The sequence below is a fragment of the Mobula birostris genome, chromosome 8, assembly GCF_030028105.1.
Source record: "Mobula birostris isolate sMobBir1 chromosome 8, sMobBir1.hap1, whole genome shotgun sequence".
NCBI classification, from domain to species: Eukaryota; Metazoa; Chordata; class Chondrichthyes; order Myliobatiformes; family Myliobatidae; genus Mobula; species Mobula birostris.
Window position 1 is genome coordinate 137,064,400 of NC_092377.1, and position 27,560 is coordinate 137,091,959.

Below are 27,560 nucleotides of genomic sequence, written 5' to 3' on the forward strand. Positions count from 1 at the left end.
CTCTCAACCCCATCCTCCTGCCTTCTCCCCATAACACCTGATGCCCTGACTAATTAAGTACCTATCGACATCCATTTTCAATGTATCCAGTGACTTGGCCTGCACAGCTACCTGTGGTAATGAGTCCCAGCGATTCACCACCCTCTGGCAAAATGAGTCCCTCTTCATCTCTGTTCAAAGTCCAAACTAAATTTATTATCAAAGTACATAGATGCCACCATATACAATCCTGAGATTCATTTTCTTGTGGGCATACTCGGTAAATCCGTAGTAGAATAGTAACCATAATAGAATCATTGAAAGACTGCACCACCTTGGGCATTCAACCATTGTGCAAAAGACAAAGAACTTCGCAAATACAAAAAGAAAGAAATAATAAGAAGAAATAAACAAGCAATAAATATCGTGAACGTGAGATGAAGAGAGATGAACGTGAGAACATTTCAATGATGGGGGAGGTGAAGTTGTCCTCTTTAGGTCAAGAGTCTGGTGGATTAGGGTAATACCTGTTCCTGAACCTGGTGGTGAGGGTCCTGAGGCTCCTGTACCTCCTGCCTGATGGTGGCAGCAGTGAGACAAGATCATGTCCTGGGTGTGGTTCCTGCTGGTTGAGGGATAATAACTGCTCCTGAACCTGGTGGTGCGAGTCCTGAGGCTCCTGTACCTTCTTCCTGATGGCAGCAATGAGAAGGGAGCATGTCCTGGGTGGTGGTGGGTCCCTGATGATGGTGGCTGCTTTCCTGTGACAATGCTCCGTGTAGATGTGCTCAATGACGGGGAGGGCTTTTCCCACGATGGACTGGGCCAAATCCATTACATTTTGTAGGATTTTCTGTTCAAGGGCTTTGGTGTTTCCTTACCAGACTATGATACAACCAGTCAATATACTCTCCACTAAACGTCTATAGATGTTTGTCAAAATTTTAGATGTCAGGCAGAACTGTCACAAGTCTTGAAGGAAGTAATTGCTTTTCTCTGCTGGGCCCAGGGCAGGGCCCCTGAAATGATAACACTGAGAAATTTGAAGTTGCTGACCATCTCCAGCTCTGATCCTCCAATGAGGATTGGCTCATGGACCTCTGGTTTCCTCCTCCTGAACTCAATGATCAGCTCCTTGGTCTTGCTGACATTGAGTGAGAGGTTGTTGTTGTGGCACCACTCAGCCAGATTTACAACCTCCCTCCTATATGGTGATTCGTCACCACCTTTGATTCAGCCTGTGACAGTGGGGTCATCAGCAAACTTGAATCTGGCATTGGAGCTGTGCTTAGCCACAGTCCTAAAGGGATATCCTTCTATTCTGCGCCTGTGCTCTCTGGTCCTAGAGTCTCCCACTATTGGAAGTATCCTCTGCACGTCCCCTCCACCTTAGCCTTTAAACATTCAAGCGGCACACACAAAATGCTGGAGGATCTCAGCAGGCCCGGCAGCATCTAGGGAAAGAGTACAGTCGACTCATGTCCTTTAAACATTCAGCAGGTTTAAATGAGATATTCCCCCCCCCCCCGACTAACAATCTAAATTCCAGTGAATACACGCCCACAGCCATAATTGCTCCTCATACATTAACTCGTTCATTCTCATAAACCTCCTCTGGACCCCCTCCAATACCAGTACATCCATTCTTAGATAAGGTGTCCAAAACTGCTCACTTTCCTCCATTTATAGTCTGACCTATGGCTTATAACGCCTTATAAAGCCACAGTATTACATTAACACAAAATAATCTACAGATGCTGGGATCAAAGCAACACTCACAGTACGCTGGAGGAACTCAGCAGGTCGGGCAGCATCCATGGAAACGATGAGTCAACATTTCGGGCCGGAACCCTTCATCAGGACTGAAGAGGGAAGGGGCAGAGGCCCTTTAAAGAAGGTGGGAGGAGGGTCGGAAGGAGAAGGCTGGTAGGTTCAGTTGAAAAACCAGTAATTTGAAAGACAAAGGCGTGGGGGAGGGGAAGCAGGGAGGTGATAGGCAGGAAAACAATGGGTAGTAGAAGGAGGCGGAACCATGAGGGGGGTGATAGGCAATTGGGGGAGGGGGCAGAGTGACATGGGGATAGAGGAAGGGAGGGGGAGGGAATTACTGGAAGTTGGAGAATTCTATGTTCATACCAAGGGGCTGGAGACTACCCAGACGGTATATGAGGTGTTGTTTTCCTGCCTATCACCTCCCTGCTTCCCCTCCCCCACCCCTTTGTCTTTCAGATTACTGGTTTTTCAACTGAACCTACCAGCATTCTACTTCCAACCCTCCCCCACCTTCTTTATAGGGCCTCTGCCCCTTCTCTCTTCAGTCCTGACGAAGGGTTCTGGCCCAAAACGTCGACTCATCATTTCCACGGATGCTGCTCGACCTGCTGAGTTCCTCCAGCGTATTGTGAGTGTTACAGTATTACATTCTTGCTTCTATTTTCTAGTCTTCTTGAAATGAACGCTATCATTTCATTTTGCCTTCCCTACCACGGACTCAACCTGCCAATTAATCTTCAAGGAAACCCACACCAGAAGTCCCACCTCTGATTTCTGAACTTGCTCCCCATTGTGAAAATAATCTATGCCTTTATTCCTTCTACCAAAGCGCATAACTATACACCTCATTACATTGTATTCCATCTGCCACTGCTTTGCCCATTCGCCTAAGTCCTTCTGCAAACTCCCTGCTTCCTCATCATTACCTGGCTTCTCCACTTGCTTTTAAATCATCTGCAAGCTTGGCCACAAAGCCATCAATTCCGTCATTGAGGCAGTTGACATATAACATGATAAGTAGAAAAACTGACCCCTGCGGATCACCACTAGTCACCATCAGCCAACCAGAAAAGGTCCCACTCTTTACCTTCCACCCGTTTGCCAACCTTCTGTCCATTCTAGTATCTTTCCTGTCACACTCTGCACGCTAAATACCCAAACTGGTTCAGAGCATTGGTCATAACCAATTTATACAATTTCTCAAACTGCTGAGAAAATTATTAAGGAAATTGCAGGACTGGATTGGGGTTTTATTTGATTTTATATGATTTTATTTTCCACTATGATATTAGAAAAGGTCCAAGATGTATTATCTGGTTCTGTGGATGTGTACATTTCACCCGTCCAACTTCGTTGCATATTTTGAATTCTTTTGGTTCTGTGAGTCTCTGAGAATGCAGATATTGAATTCAAAGGTTCATTTATTAAAGTAATATCCCAACTTCTCTGCCTTCACAGCGCAAAATTAGTTAATCGGCTGGATGTTTCATATCACAACACGCTGGGGGAACTCAGCAGTTCGGGCAGCATCAGTGGAAACGACGAGTCGACGTTTCGGGCCGGAACCCTTCGTCAGGACTGGCCTGAAACATCGACTCATCGTTTCCACGGATGCTGCCCGACCTGCTGGGTTCCTCCAGAGTGTTGTGAGTGTTGCTTTGACCCCAGCATCTGCAGATTATTTTGTGTTTTGGATGTTTCAGACAGGTGTTATTGGTAAGTGGTGGTGCAGAGCAAGGCAGACCAACTGGCTGAATCAAATTATAGGACCTTTTTAGGTGATATGGAATAGTTATATAGAATGCGCCATGTTTACTTTACATTTCAATGTATATGAGATCAATTATGGAAATGTACGTCTACTAATTTTGAAGGATAAAGTGAATTATATCTGTTTACAGCAATGACCACGATACTGTACTTTAAATATACTATGTTTTTTTGAGTTTCGCGTTGTCGTTCTTCTTGTCTCCTGCGGCTTCCTGTAGAAGTCACTGAGCGCTGTTGCGGGGTGAGACTCCGTGGAGACGCGGTTACTGCTCCGTGCTGCATCCTGGGAAATGTATTCATTCTCGAACCAGCTGACTGTCAGATGCCAGGAAAAGGACTACAATTCCCGGCGGCAACAGGCGCACGGCGCATGCGTATTCGGCGGACGGCTGTTAAATAGCGGCTGAGATTGGAGCGGGAGAGTGAGTGGAGGTAAAGAAAACATTGTAAAAATAATTTAACAGCAAAACGTATAGTATTAAACATGTTACTGTCCGCGTTTTATAAGGTGTGGTGAAGTATCAAGGGCTCAAAACAAAGATTATCATGACGCGAATCAAATCTGGAAATGCTAGGGTTAATCTGAATTGTATTGAGATTATTCATAAAAATATAATTTAATGTATAATTCACCGAGGGGTTAATTGCTGCTGAGTTGCTTGTGTTTAATTTCACCGTTTTGGGTATTGCCATTTTCATAGCTCCATGTTGAATCTGGGTCAATGTGTTACTCTTACATTGCAGGCGAAGCTTTACCAATTCATTTTCCACCTCTTCCTGCTCGAACCCCTCTCCTGCAGGCACTTCCAATCCTTAAGGGAAGACGGGAGCACGCAGAACTGGAGAGTGGCCATTTTTCGGGAAACCCATGTCACAACAAAGAGTTCAGTCTTTCCCAATAGGTACTCTAGAAAAATGAGGGGCTTGCTAAACTGGTTCCATTGGCGATGGGATGAACCAGGTTAGAAATACCTCAAAAAGAAATGGTCTTAATTTGGTTTTTGGTAGGTGAGATCAAGTGAATTGAATCTCCTTGGAGATGTTAGTGCTGTCTTAAATGAAGATATGGATATATGTTAATGTATGCTTCAATTTAGCCTGGTCTTATTGTCTTTTCATCTACCCAAATCCTTTGACAGTATCTGGGTTAGCCTCTTGACCTCTGTTGTGGGCCCAGGGATAGAAGAAAGTATCTCGCCATTTTCTCAGATCTGCTTTTATCTGACCTTTTGTTGTTGATGTAAAAGGTTAAACCTTTCGAAAGCACCATGAAGAAATCAAAGCATTTGATTCCAATAGGCAAGGGCTTTCGATTTTGTTAAGTATTGCTTATTCAGGCATTCAAGCCTGTCTCCCCACTTGTCTTTGCCCTGTGATTTGTCGTCATCTTCTTAGCCCACCACCCCCTGCTGGACCATCGTTCACCAGAGCCCTTTGCCCTGGGCTAGTCTTTCAAATTGTTCCCAGGTGTAGCCCATCTTCGAGACACCTTCTCTCCCAGGTATGAGTTCTTTGGAGCTTCTGTTGGCATTTCTGTAGCATTGGTGTTTTTTTATGTGATGAGGTTGCTAGCCCCATGTCCAGCCCTCCTCCTTTCGAAGTTTCAAAGTGCATTTACCATCAAACAATGTATAAGTTATACAACCTTGAGATTTATTTGCTTACAGGCAGTCAGACCTGGGACCGTCCATGGCATAGTTCTGTGATTTTTTTTTGTCAGATGCTCTGTATTTATAGGTGTATCCTCTGGACATAGAGGGCAAAAGAATGAGTAACATGGTAGTATTATGATGATCGTGACTGGATCTAATAGCAAATGGAGAATTATTAATGCTAACAGAATGGCAAAGTCAACAATGATCCTGAAGGAGCAATATTGACGGTAAATGAAGCACCATGCAATGGAAGCAATGACACTGCAGACAGGGTTAATGTAATGCCATGCTGCAAGATAAATATTTACCTAATTGTGAAAATCATAGAATCAAAATAATCCAGGACAAAAATTGTGAAATAAAATTAGTATTTTTTTTGGAATTGGCCAATTGATATTGTTCATGCTTCTTATGGAAAGATGAGAGGAGGAAGACATAAGAGACTGCAGATATTGGAATCTGGACCAAAAATTAAACTGCAAGAAGAACTCATCAGGTCAGGCACAATATTGTGGAGGCAAAGAGTCTCAACCTGAAATGTCAACCATCCCTTTGTGTCTACAGATGCAGCTTGGCCTTCTGAGTTCTTACAATGGTTTATTTTTTTGCTTTGGCAAGGTGAACCCCCTCTTTTGTGATACCTTGCTTTAATTAGTCTCACAATGTCCTCCAAGTGAGATTTGCAAATATTTCCTCAGCCTCCAGTTACAACCATGGATCCACTAGCTTTGACACCCTGTCTTTACCTCTTGCCACTCTATTACTGGGGTCAGATCTGAAACTCTCCATCTGGAGCAAGTGTAATACCAACCTGTATTTCAAGCATGTCTGTGTTGGGGTGCGCATTGACTCCAAATAAGGAGTAATGTTTCACCATTAGATATATTCCAAAGATGTACCGGTTATTAGGTTAAAAGGTCGTTGTAAATTGTCCTGTGATTAGGATAGGGTTAAATAGTTGGTGGCTGGGCAGTGCCACTTGTTGGGCTGGAAGGGCAGGTTCTGCACTGTATCTCTAAATAAAATAAAATTAACCAATAATTTTATCACTATTCATTATTTCATTTCTTGGTCATTGAGCTGATAACTTGTATTATTTTATGTAAAAGTAAAATACTGCAGATTCTGTATTTTATAATTTTATTCTAAATATTATGACTTTGGGACATTATTAGCTAAAAATGTCATCATTTTAATGAAATATCTATGGTTTCAGCTGCTGCTTCTTTATCTAATGGTTGTCAAACATTATGCTTTACATTTCAACTTGAGCTACCAAGTTTTCTGATTTCTGAAATCAGAAGGTCATTTAGCCTGTTAAATCTGTGCTAGCTCTCAGTGTAATCCCGTCCACTCGTCCACATCTCCCTGTATCATATTCTCTCCCATTTAACCATCAACTGTCCTCTTCACCAATTTCCTTCTTCCCACATGGACAATGGGTAACTTACAGTAGCCAATTAGCTCACCAGAACACTTGGAGAAAACCCATGAGAGCACAAGGAGAGTGCACAAACTCCACAAAGGTTGTACTTGGACTGCAAGAGCTGTGAGAAATTGGCTCCACCTGCTAGGTCACTGTGCTGTCCCTGTACAAATAACTGGACATTGGCCTCCATAATATATAGGTTCGGTCTAGAACTAGAGGGCACAGATTTAAGGTGACAGGCACAAAATTTAAAGGAGGTAATTGTGGTGAATACCTGGAACAATCTGCTGAGGTGGAGGAGGGGACAGATTCAATTACAATCTTTAAGAGGCATACTTGGATAGAAAAATCCTAGAGGGACATGGATCTAATGCAGATAAATAGGTTGGCATATATGGGCATCATGGTCAGCATAGACAATGTGGGCTGGAAAGTTTGTTTCTGTGCTTTTATGATTTTGTCATCAGTTGTAGTGTGTATGTCAGTTGAGAGATTGTACTGAGATCTGACTTTAGTGTTGTCCTGTGGCTGGTTTGGGGACATGTGATGTTTCAGGTAGTTGAAGATCTCCACTTTTATGGTCTAGATTTTAAAAAGATGGAATTCACTCAAAAGACTGGACATCTTGGTTTCTGTAGGTGAATCAGACAGTGCAAGTGAAGAGTAGATCTTGTTTTATTGATGAGCTTTAGTTCAGAAGAAACAAACAGAGGTTTTATTTCCTCCATAACAATTAGTCATGTTAAGGTGAAATTTTAATGAAATCCTCATGGAATTCATTGTGTGAAGCCAATGTCTGCTTGCTTCATGAGTTGGAGTGTGACTATATAAGGCCTAATCTGACTGTGGACAGAACCTGGTTATTAGAGAATAAATGGGTTTTGAATGCTGCTTGATTCAAGTCTGAAATAAGAACAAAATATGGATTTGACAACATTGGAAGGATTTCTCATAGTCTGAGAAATAGACATTCGTTTGTTTTCTCTTTCGGGTAATGATGAAACCTGTGGTATGTTTTCAACACGTTTTAATTTTGAATATATATCAGAAATGTCAGGTAGTACTAATAAAGATTCGCTCCTTCTTTCCGTGATTTAGTTTCCTCACAACCAAAGCTGTTAAAAATATGACAAATCATATTCTTACCAGTGACGTTTCACTTGGCATATACATAGTCCTACCTTTGAGACCTAACTCAGAAGTTACAAAGTGATCATTTCTGGTCATGTGATTATTACACTCCGTACTGCAGTCACTGAAACAATTCCTGAGACCTTTGCCATTCAGGAGGTAGCCAGACTCCTAAGCTGTGGTTTCTGTGTCTGATCCCTGTCCAGTAACTCTTATTAGGAAGATTGCTTGTGCAGGTATTGTGTGAGGAAAACAAGTGTTATCCTCCCACAAGTGATTCTCTCTGTATCCTGCTAACACTTACTATTTGTAGTCACTCGTAAAATATTCTTTTTGGATGAAGTGCTGAAATATTGATCACTGAACACAACCTACCAGATCACTTTCAAGGACTATACAACTCATGTTCTCAGTATTATTTATTTACTCGTTTATTTATTATTATTTTTGTATTTGCACAGTTTTTCTTCATTTTTTGATTGATTTGGTTGCTTGTCAGTCTTTGTGTGTAGTTTTTCATTGATTCTATTGTATTTCTTGGTTCTACTGTGAATGCCTGCAAGAAAAAGAATCTCAGTGTACTTTGATAACAAATTTACCTTGGAATATTAGAAAGTTTTTGACAAGAACAGGCCATTCGGCTCAACAAAGCTTGCCAAATTCCTACTCACATGGTGTGTTGAAATAACTATCGAGTTCAATTTGAAAGTCTCTAAGGTACTATTCTCAACTACACGACTAGGTAGTTTGTTCCATGAGTCCAAAACTCGCTGTGTAAGGAAACACTTCCTGGTGTTGGTCTGAAATCTCCCCTTAACCAGTCTCCACCTATGGCCCCGTCTCCTTGATGCTGGCATCCACTTTACTTATATCCGTAATGATTTTGAACACTTCTATCATTCTCCTTTCACTCTACATTTACTTAGACTAAAAGACTTAATTCTTTCAATCTTCCTTCATAGCTCATACCCTACAGATCTAGAACGAGCCTAGTCACCCTTCTCTGAACTCGCTCCAGTGCCTTCATATCCCTCACACAATATGGAGACCAGAATTGTACACAGTATCCAAGGTGTGGTGTCACAAGCGCATTATATAGCTTGAGGAGAATATCTCTAGACGTGAACTCCACTAAGTGCATTACATAGCCCGACTTTCTATTAGCCTTCCTATTATCACTTATGTGGGTAGATGCTGATAATGATGAGTCTACCAAGACGCCCAAATCTTTCTCATATACAGTGCACTTTCTAACTCGAGACCAACCCCACCCCCAGTGTATATTACAACTGAACTTTCAAATATAGTGCTTCTCTACACCAAGGTGCATTGGAATAGGCAGGAACTATAGATAAGGAATATATGTAAGTCTGTGGGTAAATCCTAAGCAGGAATGAATACAAATGCTTGGCTTTTAGTTTACTTTTACTGTTTTTATGTCATTTTCTTCAGAGAGATTCTGCGTCAATCAAATTTAAACTAGATCTTTGAAAGGATGAAAAGTTGCTAGAAAATCGAAGGAGTTCTTCAATCATTCAGCACAAAAACCCAAGGGACCACTATAACAACAACTAAGACCCCGACTGCAAGGCTCTGAACATCATTGAACAAATGTTTATACCAGATTTTGTGGTTTGAGAGTGGCATACAAAGGATAGTGTTTCCTCACTAAAAAAGCAACACATATTTCCCTTTGTGCAGCACACATCAAATTAAATGGCTGCATTTTGTAATAAATTCATTGTCAGCTTCCTGTGCTGTATATGAGTTGGCTAGTGCTTATCGTTACTGCACATACAACAGGAACTCCAGCTGCACCTTCCTTAACTGTACAACCACTGAACAAGGCGACAGGAATTAATGCAGAAGACATTATATAAAAGGATCAGACTTCTTTCTTGTGAGAGACTTGAGATCATTTGGCTATAAAGATGTGTAGGTTAATTTCTACACAAATCCAGATATCAGCTGTTGAAGAGTTCTGGTTTTGTTCTGTGCTGGTAAACTGCTACCCTGAATCCAAGGCACTTTGTTGAGAAGAGTTAAGAGATTCCTATTTTCAGCCTGTGCATAGGGAGCATATGGTTTGAAAACCTCTTCGGCATCCCTGAGCAGAAGCAACACCCATTGCCATAGGAACCTGCAAAAAACAATGGACGGGGACCAGCTTTGTAGAACTGAGACGAAGGAGAAGGTATGTGAATCAAAGGGAGGGAATTGGACAGACACAGTACCTGACTTGGATCCAGCTGTGTGAATAATTACAGAATACTCATGGTAAAAATATCTTCTTAATAATTAATGCTGATCAAGAAGTAAAGTGAGACAAGGTTACGTTAGCCTACAATGCTACTGTGTGAGATACTGGTGTAGTATCCCGTTGTTTGTAGATCTCACAGTGGTAGTGTATGCACTGTGAACACCAGTAAATCCTGTATTCTCCTGTATGTATTTCTGAGTGTGAGCATATTCACACTATTGGGTAAAGCATGCATTATCAGGTGCACACATTAATGTATCCAGATTGTTGGTATAGTTCACATTGTTATGGTTCCTGATGCAACTTGCTGATATGACTTCAGGATTGAATGGCTTGATATATGAAAAGCATCTGATGGCTCTGGGCCTGTATTCGCTAGAATTCAGAAGAATGAAGGGCGACCTCATTGAAACCTATCAAAAGGTGAAAGGCCTTGATAGAGTGGATGTGGAGAGGATGTTTCCTATGGTGGGAGAGTCTTAAGATCAGAGGGGACAGCCTCTGAATACAGAGACTCATTTTCGAACAGAGATGAGAAAGAATTTCTGTAGTCAGAGAGCAGTGAATTTGTGGAATTTGTTGCCACAGGTAGCTGTGGAAGGCCAAATCTTTATGTATATTTAAGGTAAAGGTGGATAGATTATTAGTCAGGGCATGAAAGGATATGGTGGAGATGGGGGTGGGGGAGGAGGCGAAGGCAGGTGATTGGGGCTGAGAGGAAAAATGGATCAGCCATGATGAAATGGTGGAGCAGACTCGATAGGCTAAATGGCCTAATTCTGCTCCTGTATCTTGTGGTCTTGTATGGCAACTTGCATCAGTAGTACACACTTGCCTAAAGGTCAGAAAGTTATGGATTGAAGTCTCCACCATCTTTCAGATGACTACACAGAACAAAAACTTTGCTTTCCTCTTTAAATCAAGCTGAAGTATCCCAATTTCAATGGATAATGTGGAACTTTGTGATCTCGTTACCCATTATCTGTAGGCTCCAAGCTATTTCATTTCTGTGTGGGCCCTTACTGCTGTATTTTCCTACAGTACAATATTGATTATATTTCAAAAGTCTTTCATTTTCTAAAGTGTTTTGTAATCTTTGAAATCTTATTGGCATGGAACGCTAGGGCTGAGTCTTGTAAATTGGGATTAGTATGGATGTGTACTTGATGAGCAGTATAGACAGGATGGGCCAAAAAGTTTCTCTGTGCTGCATGAATCTGATTCTAAATACAAATTCATTTTCTGTTACTACCTCCCGCACTGGTTCTAAATCCTGTGCTTTCTCTGTATATGTGATGTTACAGTATCTTACCTCATTGTAATGTCCTTTTCTTAAAGCAGGGGCAAAGAGTGCAAATAAAGGAAGCCCTTTGGGTTGGCTGCTGGTGACCGGTGGTGTTCCGCAGGAGCTGGTGTTGAGATCGCTTCTTTTAATGTTGTATGGATAATGGAATTGATGGCTAATATGAAGTTAGGTGGAGGAGCAGGTAGTGTTGAGAAAGCTGGGAGTCTGCAGAGGGACTGAGACAGATTGCCCATTCTCCCAAAGGAGTGGCAGATGGACCGCTGTGTTGGGAAGTGTACGGGCATTCACTTTGGTAGCAGGAATAAAGGTGTCGACTATCTAAACGGTGGTGGTGGTAGTGGGGTGGGGGGGGGGAGTTCAAAAATCAGAGGTGCAAAAGGACTTGGGAATCCTCGTGCAGGATTCCTTGAAGGTTGAGTCAGTGGTGAGGAAGACAAATGCAATGTTAGCATTCATTTCACGAGGACTAGAATATAAAAGCAAAGATGTAATTCTGAGGCTTTATAAGGCATTGGTCAGATTGCACTTGGAGTAATTTTGGGCCCTTTATCAAAGAAAAGATGTGCTGTCATTGGAGAGGGTCCAGAGAAGGTTCAGAAGAATGATTCAGGGAATGAAAGGATTACCAGATGAGGAGCGTTTGATGGCTCTGGGCCAGTACTCCCTAGTGTTTATAAGAATGAGGGAGAGATCTTCTTGAAACCTATCAAATATTGAAAAGACTGAATAGGGTGTTTCCTAGAGTGGGGGATTCTAGGACCAGAGGGCATAGTCTCAGAATAGAGGGACGTCCATTTAGAACAGAAATGAAGAGGAATTTCTTTAGCCATAGGGTAGTGAATCTGTGGAATTCATTGACACAGGCTGCTGTGGAGGACAAGCCATTGAGTATATTTAAAGTGGAGGTTGATAGGTTCGTGATTGGTCAGGATGTCAAAGGTTACAGGGAAGGCAGAAGAATGAGGTTGAGAGGGATAATAAATCTGTGAAGGAATGGTGGAGCAGACTTGATGGGCTGAATGGCCTAATTCCACTCCTATGTCTCAAGCTCTTATGGTCTTCTCAACCATTTGCCCTCCTCCACTTTCTCTGCTACCTAGACAAACTTGTTTTCTCTGCTTCTCAGATCTGATGAAGGGTGTCAGGCCAGAAGCATCAACTATTTCTCTTGCTATAGATGCTGTCTGGCCTGAGTTTTTCTTGCATTTTCAGTTTTTATTGCAATATTCTGTACTGCTCCTATATTCTCATTGTATGCTGCACAGTTAAAGTTTATTATTTCTTCATTGCACCATAGATTCCCTGGGTTGTTCTGACCCTTATTTATGTAATATGATATTCTCCTGCCAAGTTACATTCCATTAACTATATCTTGTTCTTTTAACAGTGTTTCATACTGTAAACCCTGTCACATGCTGTTACTTGTAATCTCTCAAGTGTCAAAGTATCTGATATCATCCATAGTTTCACTACCTTGCACTGCTTGTACTCTGCTGTAGTGAGATCAGTATTTCAAATGAGAGCCATTTCAGTCTAAGCATTGAGCCTCACGGGTTTCTGCCCTTTAGGGGTGTTTTTGAGTAGCATGATCATATGATTTCAGCATGAGCCTTTCCACCTATTTGCTGTTTTTTGCTGCATTGTGCAATCTGAATATAATTTAGTTAAATGAGCTTGGCAAGGGGAGGTATTAGTCACCCACCCGCTTATACAAGTGCAAATGACTGTATAACTTGTTCTCTGCAGGTGTTGAATTTTCCTGGCATTGGGAATTGTGCCCCAGGCGCACTTCAAGAACAGCATGGTTACAAAAATGTACGTTTTTTTTTTACTCTTAATGATGTTACTGAGAGTGGGGAGAGGATTGTCCAAGGTCCAGTTGAGATTGGAAGTAGGAATCAAGAGAGTAAGCAACAGAAGGTAAATAGGATTTTGTGGTTATTGGCTTAGTATTCACTTGCCACAGAAACGGAGGAACTCAATTTACAATAGCCGAAAGATCTTCAGGTTTGGAAGTTAAGTGTTAAGCTTAACACCAGGGTGGGACTAAAATATAAAAATGATATTCAGGCATGGGGAAATGTGCATCATTAATATCAGGAGCTCAGTAGGATTCAGATTCAGATTTATTACACGTACATCAAAACGTACAGTGAAATGTGCCATTTGCATTAACAATGAACACACCCAAGGATGTTCTGGGGACAGCTTGCAAGTGTTGCCACACATTCTGGTGTCAACATAGCCTGCCCACCATTGCCAGGCAGAACAGCACAGAACACAACAACAAAACTAGCCCCGTTCATCCCGGCATATACTCAGTCCTCTAACCCCCAGAACTGGCCACATTCAGTCTCCAGTGGATTCAGACTTGCAGACTTTGGGACTTCAACTTCCCTGGTGGGTGGGCTCGGGGCTCCAGCCATTGGGGTGCGACTTTCAGACTTACGATAGACCTTTGGGGCGCTAATCCTTGGTATCGACTCCAGGACATGCCAGTGGCGACAAATTAGAACCCTAGCTCCAGGCCTTGAACTCTGTTCTCCCCAGCTTGTGTACCAGAGGGTTCGCCGGCCTTCGTGCCTCCTGCTTGTATGGGACTCCAATCCTGGAACCTGCCGGTGACTTGCTGCCCTGGGCGGGGGGCAAAAGCCCTTGTCTTCACTGATCTGCCAGCCCAACATCTGACCATGAATAGCCTTTGTTTCCCATCCTCGCCGCTGGATAGACCGCAGAGCAGAGGCATAGGCTGCTACCCTACATCCCTGCCCCTAAACCCTAACCTGACCCTTAATTTCCCTCTCTGCCCCCAAAACTTTCCCTATGAGCCTAAAAATACAACTAAGTCAGCGCCATCTTGACTGTTGGGTTTAGAGAAGTAAGGAGGGTGAGCTGAAAGAGGTGTTTAAAATTGTGAGCATGTTTGATGCGCTTAGACAGATTAGTTCCATTTACTAAAGTATTCAAATTAGAGATCATAAATGCAACAAATAAATCGGTATGATTCCCTTAAACCAGTTGAGAAAATGTAAAAGCGCACATACACAAATAACTGAGGGAGAAAGTAATAGAAGATTTTTAAACTGATTGGGTTAAATAAAGGAAAGGATGTTCATATATAGTGTTTACAAAGTAACAGATCATTTTGGCTGAATGGCCTAATACTGAATTGTACATTTTATGAAAGATATGACAATGTTTTCAGCATTTTTCTTATGGCTTCTAAATTACTGACGCATTTATCCACTTTTGTATCCCTTATGACACATCTGTATTACTCAGCCACCTCCATTACATAGTCTCAAATTTAAAGAGTTCTGGTTTCAATAAACACAATCCGTAATTATGAAAATGTGTCAACTATCCCTTAGCTGGGCTGTCAATCAGCTCAACAAGAAACCAGTCAGCATTGAGCTATAGATGGAAGGTGAGAGTTGTGCTGTTTGATCTTGATGAAAATCTGTTTTCACTTTTCTTTCACTTAGTTAGATCTTGAGATGTAATTCATCAGGACTAAGAGGCACTAGCCAGCAGCTCCAACTTTGTGTAAGGTCTGATCCTGACAAAGTGCAGACCTTTCTCATTTGCGTTTACAAAAGAAAGGCAGTTAGTATTTTGGTAATTCACACTTCACTTCAAGAACATCCTTAGTTCCTTTATGCTTTCCATCTGCAAGTGCATGACGTTTTTTCTTATGTGCATTTCAGGGTTTGCTGGGTTTGTGCCTACGTCCACAGGTGACTGACGACGCCTGCAACGGGAAAACAGTGCTGAAATCTATACCTGTGAGTAGAAAGAGTTTCCCAGACTTAACAGCCAGATTGAAACTGAATCCATGCGATAGCTGTCCACTATCCATTTTAGTGATTGGAGACTTATGAGATATTTGCTTTATAATTATTGTTGGTCTCTTTCCAGATTTCTACATTGAAACACAATGGCCTTCTACAGTCTCTTACAGCAGGTGGCGATGAGCAGAAACGTGAAGGCAAGTCTTTTGTCTAAAGTCTAATATGGGCGATGAAAGTTGGTTTTTGTGAAGATAACTTTCATCAGAAATTTTGCTTCCCTAAGGCGCCAACCTCAGTTATGCTCTTTCAGCATAAGCTAGGGAAAGATATTTTGTCCTTGCTGAGTGGAAGCAAATTAGTTGGCGTGTAGGTAGTGAATTGAGAGAGATGGGTGAGTTATATCGTTTAATGTAAATTAATGTATTACACATGGGAGTAGTGCTGAAGGAGTCAGAAAAGTTCTCTAGATCTTCTCTAGTTCACCTGTATTTTTCAGATGGTTTGTTGGTCCTCTAGAATATTACCTGGGTGGGGAGTATCTAGTGATGCACAAGCCATTGAAGTTCTTTGACTCAGGCTGGTTGGGTTTTACGGTCCATCATTGTCCTGTAATCTTGTGTATTATTGATATTTTATAAACATGAAAGAATTGAATAATGCAGAGATTATAGTTGTAAGTGTACTGATACAAGTTGGTTCAGGCAATGTGTTTGAAGTTGTGTAGGGGAGATGACTAAAAAAGTGCTTTGATTACCTGTGAATCCTGAAGTGGGAAGAAATGGCTCTTGTGTACTCCAAAGGGATGGTTTTAACCAGTGAAAGGGAAGTGTTTACACTCACTGTGCCCTGATGCAGTGTTCTGACCTAGAATGTTGAAAATTCTGTCCCTTCCACTGAGGTTGCTTGACCAACTGAGTTCTTCCAGCACATTGTTGCTCCACATTCCAGCATCTGCAGTCACTTGTGTCTTCCTAACTTTGATTCTTGCTGTTTTTATCTAGCGGAAGTGACGTTGGAAGTGCTGCAGGCAGAGGCAGAGTGGGAAGCTTTGGAAACAGCACAAAGAGGTGAGATACCACTTTCTTCAGGTTGCACCTGCCTTCCATTACAATGGAAGCTAGTCTGCATCACTGCAGTTTACAAGGGTTAGAACTTAATCTCTTTAAATGTGTACTCAAAGGAAAAGTAACAGTTCTGTTTTAATCCCACAGCTCACAATAAATTGATTTATTTAAAAATCTTTAAACGATTTTTAAAGCAGTTCATATTTGCAAGCTCAGAACTTACTAAATGACAGATGTGATAGAAGTTCGTTATATGTCTTCTACCAGCTCCGATGCAAAAGAGAAAATAAGCAAGGGAACCTTGACCTCATAACTTGAATTGAACAAAAATGTTCAAATTCAGTCAAAATCCCTGTAAAATGAAAAAATCTCAAACTTGTTTCTATTATAAACCTGAGAGTTTATTACCTGAGAGTATTATAAACACTTGGGAGTGGTGGAGGCATTGCCAGCAGCACTGTGCATGTCGGCACAGCTCCACGATTATAGAAATGATGCAGTCATAAATCCTGTTCATTTCCAGTCGTCCTGTAAGTGGGAAGCTTTTTGCTCAGCGGAGTTTGCTGTAGAAAAAAAAATAAAGTCAACAGGAAACTCTTGGCAGAGATCACATCTTTCGTTGATTGGAAACCTAACTTATTAACAAAATATGTAGTTTTTTTGCATTAATGACCATTTACCTGATTTAGTTTTTCTACAGACACCACATTCACACAAGGTTGCTGGGTTAGTAAAGTTTCTTCATCACAGTGGACTGATTTCACCTTTAAGAATTATCCAATCTTATTTTCATGGGCTAATTTTTTGCATTTGCAAATGCAGTTCCAAGTTCAAAGTAATTTTATTATCAAACCATATATTACCCTGAAATTTATTTTCTTGCAGCCTTTCACAGTAGGACAAAGAAATATAGTGTAACCAATGAAATACTACACACACAGACTGACAAACAACCAATATGCTAAGGAAGACAAATTGTGCAAATACATTATAAAAAAAAAAAGTGAATAAATAATACTGAGAACATGGGTTGTAGATTCCTTGAAAGTGAGTCCATAGGTTGTGGAATCAGTTCAGTGTTGGGGTGAATGACGTTATCCACACTGGTTCATGAGCCTGATGGTTGAAGGGTAATAATTGTTCCTACACCTATGTGACCTAAGGCTCCTGTATCTGCTTCCCGATGGCAGCAACAAGAAGAACATGGTCTGGATGGTGGGGGTCCTTGATGATGGATGCTGCTTTCTTGTGGCATTGCTCCTTCTCGATGAGCTCAATGGTGCTGAGTCAAATAAATGTTGGTGGAGTGAATATTTCAATTCCCTGTTTTAAAAACTCTTACCATAGAAAGTTCGTATTGCACACATCAGTAGAATGCAGGGAAAAATACACCCAACTCGGGAATGATTGAACCTTTGCAGTATGCATGCAACAGTACACTTTTACTGGCTGAGTAATTTTTATTTTAATTTCAGAATTACCATTGGAGGATCGGGAAGGTAAGAATTTCCCTGCATAGATTCATGCTGTTTTTATTCAGTATTAAGGCTAACTTGATTTTGGTTTTGTGTGAAACATCAGTAGGTTTGTTGCAAATGTAACCTTTCTTCTTTGCCCTGTAGGTCCAACTGATATCACAGGATCCACCCTGCTCATCTCCTTTAATGAAGCACTTCAGCATTTCCAAACGGCGGATCTCTATGAGTACAGGGTAAGCGGAAAGAAGAAAAGGGAAACTGAGTGCACAATACTTACTCCTTGATTTTGATGCTTCATTTAGTTAAGAAAATTACTTTTTACTTTTATACTGAGTTTTCTTTATTATAATAAAGCTTTGATAGATTACATGATGTGGCCATCATAACTCTTATCAGCTATTCTGTACTGACAGGAGCAAGGCTGTTTTTAGGATATGGAAATCCATGAAATCGTGGAAGCATCTATTGTGAGGTTTTTGCTGCTGCAGGTCATAAATGTTACTGAGAATGGTTGTTCTAGTCTTAACGCCAGTTGTTGAACCCAAGCTATGTATAAACAACGTTGTATTTGTATACTCATGTTAAGACATTGACCTGTCCTGATGTGCTTCATGGCCATTCATTGTGAAAGTACAGCAGTTATTGCTAAAACCAAAGAAAATGTGCTGTCCAGTTAGTGCATAGCAAGTACAATATGATAAATAATGTGCTGATGATATTGGATGAGGCATGACATCACTGGATGCAACCTGCTCATTATATTCATTGAAAGGATAAATAACCAGGAGATTTGAGAATGTATCTACTTATTTTCCAGTGGTTCTCTGGTGTGTTGGCCTTCATTAGTTGGGGGACTGAGTACAAGAGCTGCAAGGTAACATTGCAGCTCTATAAAACTCTGGTTAGCCTGCACTTGGGAGTGGTGTGTTCAGTTCCAGTGGCCTCATAGGAAGGATGTGGAAGCTTTAGAGATGCTGCAAAGGAGAGTTGCCTCGATTAGAAAGCATGCCTTATGAGGATATGTTCAAAGTTAAGTTCAAAGTAAGTGCATTTTCAACGTACATATACATCACTATATACAACCCTGCAGTTCATTTTTTTTGCGGGCATACTCAGTAAATCCAAGAACCGTAATAGAATCAGTAAAAGACCACACCCAACAAGGTGGACAAACAACCAACAGACAAGAAACTGTGCAAATACAGAAGAGGAAAAATTTGGCGAGTTGTTTTGTTATGTCTCTCCTCTTGCTGTGAAATGAGGACACCTCTTTTTCCCTTATTAGGGAGAGAGAGAGCCTGTGGTATGTTGAATTACTGGGCGACAAGTAGTCTTTGGGGTACTGCAAGTTTGTGTCTTTATTGATGCCCTGCTGCATGCTTGGTGCAGGGTGCCAATGTTTTTTTTTACTGGTGGGGGAAAGGGAGGTGTCATTGCTTTGCTGCTGCTTATACATGGGAGGGGGAGCTGGGGGGGCTTTGGGGTTCTAACATTGGTCATTCATTCTTTGGGGCTGTCCTCTGTTCTTGTGGATGTTTGCAAAGCAAAAGAATTTCAGGATGTATATTGTATATACATTTCTCTGAGATTAAATGTACCTATTGAAAAACACAATAAATATTGAGAACATGAGATGAAGAGTGCTTGAACATGAGTCCATGGGTTGTGGGAACAGTTCAGAGATTGGGGTGAGAGAAGTCCATGGGTTCATTCAACTTTACTTGTCCCATTACTGATCGACGAACTAGGGCTTATCTCTTTGGAGTGAAGGAGGATGAGAGGTGACTTGATTTTAAAACCATAAGACCCAACGGTAGAATTAGGCCATTCAGCCCATCAAGCCACTCCGCCATTCCGTCATGGCTGATTTATTATTCCTCTCAATCGCATTCTCCTGCCTTCTCCCCATAACATTTGATGCCAATTAATCAAGAACCTATCAACCTCTGCCTTAAATATACCCAATGATTAGGCATACAGAGCTGTCTGTGGCAATGCCTTCCACAGATTCATCACCCTCTGGCTAAAGAAATTTTAAGGTGTTTGGAGGCATATAGGGAAGATGTTAGAGGTTTTTTTTGGAAACAGATTTGTAGCCTGTACTGTTCTGTTTCATCTTTCTTCCTGGAGGTAAAGAGGACTTCAGTTGAATGCCTCAGCAAAAAGACAGTACTCTGACAGAGAAGCACACCGGCTAGATTATCTTGTCCTTTATTTGTTAATGTTCACAAGACAAACAGGTTGGCTTCAAGATACATTAATATATATAAATTAGGATAGAATTCAAATGAAGTGCCAAGTTGTGTTGACATGTTGAAGAGACATTATAGAAACAGGCTGGCAGATAAACTAATTGTAAGACAGAAAGTAGATGTAATTTAAGAAACTTTTCTCAAGATTAAAAGTAGAAATATCACCAGATATGGATCATGAATGCAGAAGACTTGGCAGGAGAAGGTACAGACTTGAATGATAATTTGTTAAACATCTTTGAAAAATCTTTTAATTGTGCCATAAAATTATGGATGATAAATATTATGTTCCTTTGAAAAGTGGTTTGGTATGCATAAGTCAGCAAAAATATTCTGCTGGTCTTTTCTCAGTTTGAGTTTTAAAGTTAGGCCTTTGCAGTATGGAAGAAGGTCATATACAATTGCAGGAAAAAGTTTTTGAACCCTTTGCAAAAGTTTGTGAACCCTGGTTATCTGCATTAATTACTCTTAAAATGTGGTCTGATCTTTATCTAAGTCACAATAATAGACAGACACAATGTGTCTAAATGAATAACACACAAACAATTGTACTACTTGTCAATACTGAGTACACCATTTAAACAATCACAGTCTAGGTTCAAAGAAGTATGTGAACTTTGGGGTAATGCCTTCTACAAAAGCTATTTGGAGTCAGGTGTTCCAGACAATGAGATAAGATTGGGAGTGCGGTTTGTAGAGGTGCCCTGCCCTATAAAATAAAAGGCACACAAAGTCAGGTTACTGACAAATTGGTCTTCTCAAGAAAGATCTGTTTATATGCACCATGCCTTGAGCAAAACAACTTTCAGAGGAAGTTACAAGAATTGTAGAGATGCATGTAGCTGGAAGAAACTACAAAAGTATTTCTAAAGACCTGAGTGTTAATCAGACCACAGGAAGAAAAATTGTCTACAAATGGAGGAAATTCAGTAGTGTTGTTACTCTCACTAGGAGTGGGCATCCTGGAAAGATCACACCAAGAGCACAATGTACAATGCTGAAGGGTAACAGCAAAAGACCTGCAGAAATCTCTGGAACTTGCTAAAGTCTCTGTTCAAGTGTCCACTATAAGAAAAACACTGAACAAGAATGGTATTCGTGTAAGGACACCATGGAGGAATCCACTGCTCTCCAAAAAAAAATTGCTGCATGTCTCGAGTTTGCAAAAGACTATCTGGATGTTCCATAATGCTTCTGGGACAAAGTTTTGTGAATAGGTGAGACAAAAGTTGAACTTTTTGGCAGAAATGCACACCGCTGCGTTTGGAGGAAAAAGGGCACTGCACATCAACATCAAAACCTCATCCCAGCTGTGAAGCATGGTGGAAGGAGCATCATGGTTTGGGGTTGCTCTGCTGCCTCGGGGCCTGGGCAGCTTGCAATCATTGAGGAAACAATGAATTCAAAATTGGATCAAGACATTTTACAGGAGACTGTCAGGGTAGCGGTCTGTCACCTGAAGCTTAATAGAAATTGGATGATACAACAAGACAATGATCCGAAAGACAACAGTAAATCAACAACAGAATGGTTTAAAAAGAAGAAAATTAACGTTTTGGAATAGCCAGGTCAGAGTCCAGACCTTAACCTAACAGAGGTGCTGTGGCATGACCTGAAGAGGGCTGTTCATGCAAGGTATCCCAGAAATACTGATGAACTGAAAGAGTTTTATATGGAGGAATGGTCCAAAATTCCTCCTTGCCATTGTGCAAGTCTGACTAGCAGCTACAGGAAACATTTGGTGGAGGTTATTGCAGCCAAATGAGGTTCTACCAGTTATTAAATATGAGGGTTCACATACTTTTTCCAGCCTAGACTGTGAATGACTAAACAATGTGTTCAATATAGACATGTAAGGTACAATTGCTTGTTTGTTATTAGTTTAGGAAGTTGTGTTTGTCTATTATTGTGACTTAGATGAAGATCAGACCACATTTCATAAGTAATTAATGCAGAAAACCAGGCAATTGCAAAGGGTTCACAATCTTTTTTCTTGCAACTGTAGTTCATTGGGTCTGTGGGTCTTTCTTCTCCACCCTTTTAGTTTATGAATATTGGCCATTGGTCTATGATATGAAAGTGAGGAATAACACTCTTATGATGAAAATAAGATCATTAGTGTTATGAGAAGGAATGCAGGAGGCTGTAGCAGGATCTGCCCAGATAACTGACAGATGCAGTTCATTACTGAGACATTATGTAGAATGTTAGGAAAGGGGGATTTTAAAAACAAGAATTATGACTAAGGACATGTAGATTCAAGCAGAGCTTGCCTCTAACTAAGCTCACTCAACACAACATCCATTTAATCAGTATTAAATTGGGAAATTACAGGCACTGAGCTTCATACTGATTTGCATTTCTGGAAATATCACCAATTTCTTTATCTGTTTGCAAAGGGACTGAATGTACGAAGCGACTAAGGCTGATCAGGCAAAGAGGATGAAATGGTGGTTGCAGAATGCATGGGTCATCTTCATTATTATATGGATGCCCTTAGGTCTCCCTCCTCCTCCAAGGAAGAATAGTCAAACACAAGACATAACTCAATAAAGAAGTGAAACACATTTAAACGCATTTAGTCTTGAGGGAGTTTGTTTCAGACTTTCAGTTATCGTCAAGTTCAGAGTAAGATTCAGCAGAGATGGTATCTGGAATGGCAGGTGTTTATGGGGTTCATAGAGTTTGGATAAAGGGTAGAGTATTACAAACTGGCAGGATCTGTAAGTTGTTTGGGGGACCTACCTGACTATTTTATTTGTAACTTACAGAAGAACATCCAGCCAACTGTACGCAGGACAGGGTTTTCTGCTATCACCCATTTTCTCTTTGGCCCACCACGTTTGCACAAGGAGTTGCAGGAAGAGCGGGATCTGGTATTTGCAATTGGCCAGTGTGAGTACAGCAAGCAGTATATTTCATATGAAGCAAGATGGACTTTCCCTCTGTTACAGTGAACATGTTAATACGAAGCATTCAGATTTATTTATCACGTGTACCCCTCGAAACATACACTGAAATGAGTTGTTTGCGTTAATAACCAACACACCTTGGGATGTGCTGGGGCAGCCCACAAGTGTCGCCACACATTCTGGCGCCAACATGGAATGCCCACAATATATACAATATCTTATGAGGCTCTTTCAAGAACTAGCTTGTGGCTAACCAGTGCTGGATTAGCAAGTGTCAGTGGGTATCAAGCTCTCAATGTATCTTGCATAACTGGATGATTAAGAAGCTCAGACTTGTTCATGGGATCATTTGTTTCACAATGTAACCATCCAGAGATTTGAAAATTTTACTTAACTTTAAGTGGTAAGTACTAAATATTCCATACACATTGTGTATTTTTAATGACTATTAACATTGTTAAACTGTACAAGGTTCTGACATATTTTTACTATGCAGGCTCCCTGGACAACAATCAAAAAGTTCACATTCGGGTTTTGCAGACAATTTACAAAAAACTGACAGGGGCAAAATTTGACTGTGCACGATATGGCTCACACTGGGAGCAATTGGGATTTCAAGGTAAAAGGAAGAAACAAACTGCTTTAAATGGTGTAAATTACATTGTTTCCCGTGAGATTTGGGTTGGTGTTTAATAAGGAATCGCATCACTATGTATTAACCTACGGTTTGGATATATAGCCGTTTAAACTCCAGTAGTAGTTGGTCAGACCACATTTGGATTATCGTGAGCAGTTTTAGGCTCCATATTCAAGAAAGGATGTCCTGGCACTGGAGAGGGTCTTTAGGAAATTTGAGAATGATCCCAAGAAAGAAAGGATTAAAGTATGAGGAGTGTTTAATGGCTCTGAGCCTGTACTCACTGGAGTTTAGAAGAATGAGGGGTCTGCTTCATGGAAACCTATTGAATATTGAAAGGCCTCAAGTGGACATGGAGAGGATGTTTCTAATAGTGCAGGAATCTTAGGACGAGAGGACACCACGTCAGAATAGAAGGATGTCCATTACAACGGAGATGAGATGAAATTTTTTCAGACACATGGTGGTAAATCTACGGAATCCATTGCCATGAACAGCTGTGGAGGCTGTCACTGGGTATACTTAAAGCGGAGGTTGATAGGTTCTTGATTAGTAAGGATGTCAAATGTTCTAAGGAGAAGGCAGGGGAATGGGATTGAGAGGGAACATAAATCAACCGTGACCGAATGGTGGAGCAGACTCGATGCGATGAATGGCCTAAATTCTGCTGCTTTGTTCTATACTCAGCAAAGACGTGCAGCTGTGCATTTTGTTTGGCGGTAATATGTGTGATAAGTTACATGATAGGAGAGACTGCAATACTGGAACTGAGCAGTATAACAATGAGAGTATTGTAAACAGCAGCTTTAGGTGTGGACGTACAGTGTGCTTGGAATTTGTATCGAAGTTGGGTGCGTGCCTGTGTAAAACCGGCTGTCTTATGAAAGTAGGCATGCTGCTTCTTTAGAAATTTGATTCATTTCAAACTGTGCCTAACTAAATTGTGGAAAATGCTTACACATGCAAAGTAGAATGGTGAAGAAGTTGATGTCTGTGATTTTTTTTTCTTTTTCTGTAACTAGGTAGAGATCCAGGGACAGACCTACGTGGGACAGGGTTCCTTGGCCTGATGCACACATTATATATGGTGATGGACTTGAAGACTCTACCTTTGGCTCGGGACATTTATAAACTGTCACACCATCCGACACAAGTTAGTTAACATTCACACATTTTAGCAGCTTAAAACTCAGTGGACAATGAACTAGAATTGCAGTGCTCATAAGAAATGCACGTCAAAGTTGCACAAGTTGCTCATTGGTATAAGATACACAAACAAAACAGAACAGGCTGTTGTCTACTTAAATACACACAGAAACATTTCCTCTGCCCTCTCAGCATTGTAGGGATTGAAGATAGTGGTTTGGATGCTGGATTGGAGGGAAACTGCATTGGGAAGATCAGATGATTGGGAGTGAAGACTAGGGGAGAGCATGGTGGAAGGACCTTGGTTGTAGGAATGTGGTAGCAGAGGAGCAGGTCTTGGTGGATGAAGGGGCTTGTTGTCCAGTATCAATGGACTCTGGTTTACCAGGACAGCTCTCAGCAAATCCCACTTCTCCATTTAAGACCCTCTATTGTGTTTAAAGGCCCGTGCTGTTTGAGGAATTTGCATGTACTATATAATTTTGTATGAGTCATAAAAATAAGCATGGAATGGTATTTTAAGTAACTGAGTAATGACCAAGTGGATATATTCATCAGATGCAAAAATATTCAAATGGAAAATCTGGAAGTGCACCAATTGAATACAAATTGCTTAAAATCTTAATATCTTCTATCTCAAAGCACATAATATTGTTGGACTACACGATACAAACCTTACAGCAGGGCCTGTTTTGAATAGGCCTGCAAGGAATTGTAGTTTGCCTCAGCATACAGAAGCAAGCTGAATAAATGGAATTTGTTAGAGCTCTGTCTGCAAGGTTTAAAAAGTCAGAAGTAAAAGAAATTGAAGAGTACAGAAGGGTTAGATTCTGTTACTGTATTAACTGAAACTGGGACTTGGATTTGGGCTCTTGCCCTGTGATGTTCTTAATCTTTGTAATGGTGCTGCGCAGTGATTTATTGCTTGTACATATTGAGAGAAATCTGGGCTGTTCACCTCCAGCCACAACTTTTGCTTTATGATGTTGGTTGCTGAGATATGTATCTGTGGTCTTTTGTCTGGGTGTTCTAATTAGTTTGATGAATAATCTAGCTGGTACTGGCCATTTATCATTCATGGATAAGGTGTGGCAGTTTTATTTAAAAGTAACAACTTCTATATTACTTTCAAATAAAGTTTTGCAAGTATCTGTACACTAGATCTGTACACTAAACTTAATGCACAAATACATTAGCAAATGAACCATTGATTTTAATTTCAACTCTGTGTGAATTATCTGTTACTAGCCAAATGTACCTCCATTATTTTTTTGTTAATGTGGTATTAGAACTGGAAGTCTTAGCAAACAGTTTTACCGAGTTGTGTGGCTCTCCTGTGATATTCCAGCAGGCCAATATTTCCATTCCTGGCTTGTGGAGAGTTGGCTAATCTCAGAAGCGTAATTGTAAAAGCTGCTGCATATGGTCAGTGCTCAAGATCAGGGTAGGAACATTTTGCTCAAAATGTTTGCTCCCGTCGAATGATTTCTGCTGGAATGTAACTGTGGTCATCGGGGGAGGCTGAGGTTTGCAGTGGAGCTATGCAGTTAGTTCTACAAGCAGTTAGTAGCTAGGCTGAGATGTTTCTCATTTCAATAATATGTTATTCACAATATATGCACAGAAATTATGTTTGGTAAATAAACATTCATCATTCTATCAATTCAATAGATTTATTTACAATGTGTCAATGCAATGCGCAGTTTCCTCCTGAGGCAGTGCATCCATAAGGCTGCTACGCAGAGCCCAGCCCCTCAGTATCCGTGAAGAAAGACAAATTGTTATGGTGAGGTGCTGGAGGGTGCTCAATGCCTGCGGAATTGAAGCCACAGAACAAATAGAGCAACTTTAGGAAATGAGAGAGTGACAAAAGTTTTGAATTCCATACTTCTGAAGTATTTATATTTAGTTGGAGTGACGTTTGTTGTGGACGTGGTCAGTGTTAGAGAATTAAAACAATTCCAAATGTAATGTGTAGGAGCATGAGTATACCATCTGGTTCATCAAGGCTGCACTATATTCAGTAAAATCATGGCTGACCTGATTTTAATCCTCAACCTTGTATCTCATCTACCCATAGTGACGTTTTAACCCTTTGCTCATCAATAATCTATCTACCTCTGCCTTGAAAATATTCACTCCACTTGCACCACCTTTTGTGGAAAAGTTGTAAAGACTCATGACCTTCTAAGGGAAAAGATTTTGTCTCGTGGGAAACCCTTTGTTTTAAAATAATTGCCACTTAATTCTAGATTCTCTTTGAAGTAGGAACATCTCTATATACACCTGTTCTATACCTCCCCGGGTAGTCCATGTTTCCGTTGAATTCCTGTCATTCCTGAAAAGATGGTCTGACTTCTGGTAACTAATCTAGTAAGCCACCTTTGAACTGCTAATGCACTGTATTCTTCCTGTAGGAAGGAGATCACCTCTGCTCACAGTACTTAAGATGTAGTCTCACTGATGCCCTTTATAACTGAAGCATAACCTTCCTGCTTTTGTATTCAATTTCCCTAGTATTAAACAATAATATTCTGTTGGCTTTCCTAATTATTTGCATATCAGCAAACTAGCCTTTTCTGAATCATGCCTCATTGTGTGTCATTGGCAATCTTAGCAATCATATTGTAACCCTCAGGCTCTCCCAGCTCGTGCCCCTCTAGGGGAAACAGCATGTTACACTATCTTTGGTGCCAGCATCCAAATCAAATGAATTATAAAATGCTGAGGGCCCAGCATCCAATTCTATGGCATATTGCATATTACATTTGCCAACCAGATAAAAACCCATTTATAAACACAAGTGATTCTATGGATGCTGGAAATCCAGTGCAAAAATCCACTTATGCTTACTCTGTCTCTGATTAGCCAACTAATATTTTGTCCATGCCAATATGTTACCTCCAGTACCATGAATTTTCACTTTCCACAACCGTACACACACTCAGAACTGGAAAACTATAGTAAAAAAAACAAA

General features: G+C 40.7%; 1 protein-coding gene across 2 annotated transcripts in view; it reads left to right on the forward strand.

The window, feature by feature from the left end:
- The first annotated feature begins 3,894 nt into the window (after positions 1-3,894).
- The window catches only part of elmod3 (ELMO/CED-12 domain containing 3), a 31,468-nt gene continuing 7,802 nt past the window's right edge, over positions 3,895-27,560 (forward strand). Inside the window, exons 1-11 of one of the 2 annotated variants that reach the window (XM_072266394.1) lie at positions 3,895-3,954; positions 9,190-9,931; positions 13,050-13,118; positions 15,011-15,088; positions 15,222-15,291; positions 16,096-16,161; positions 17,634-17,657; positions 17,781-17,869; positions 22,660-22,783; positions 23,297-23,419; positions 24,460-24,590. In XM_072266394.1, coding sequence (XP_072122495.1) covers positions 9,890-9,931; positions 13,050-13,118; positions 15,011-15,088; positions 15,222-15,291; positions 16,096-16,161; positions 17,634-17,657; positions 17,781-17,869; positions 22,660-22,783; positions 23,297-23,419; positions 24,460-24,590 — 816 coding nt within the window. In that variant the 5' untranslated portion in view covers positions 3,895-3,954; positions 9,190-9,889. Of the gene's footprint in view, positions 3,955-4,403; positions 4,425-9,189; positions 9,932-13,049; positions 13,119-15,010; positions 15,089-15,221; positions 15,292-16,095; positions 16,162-17,633; positions 17,658-17,780; positions 17,870-22,659; positions 22,784-23,296; positions 23,420-24,459; positions 24,591-27,560 lie in introns of those variants that run through there. The other variant, XM_072266395.1, reaches the window with a different exon arrangement.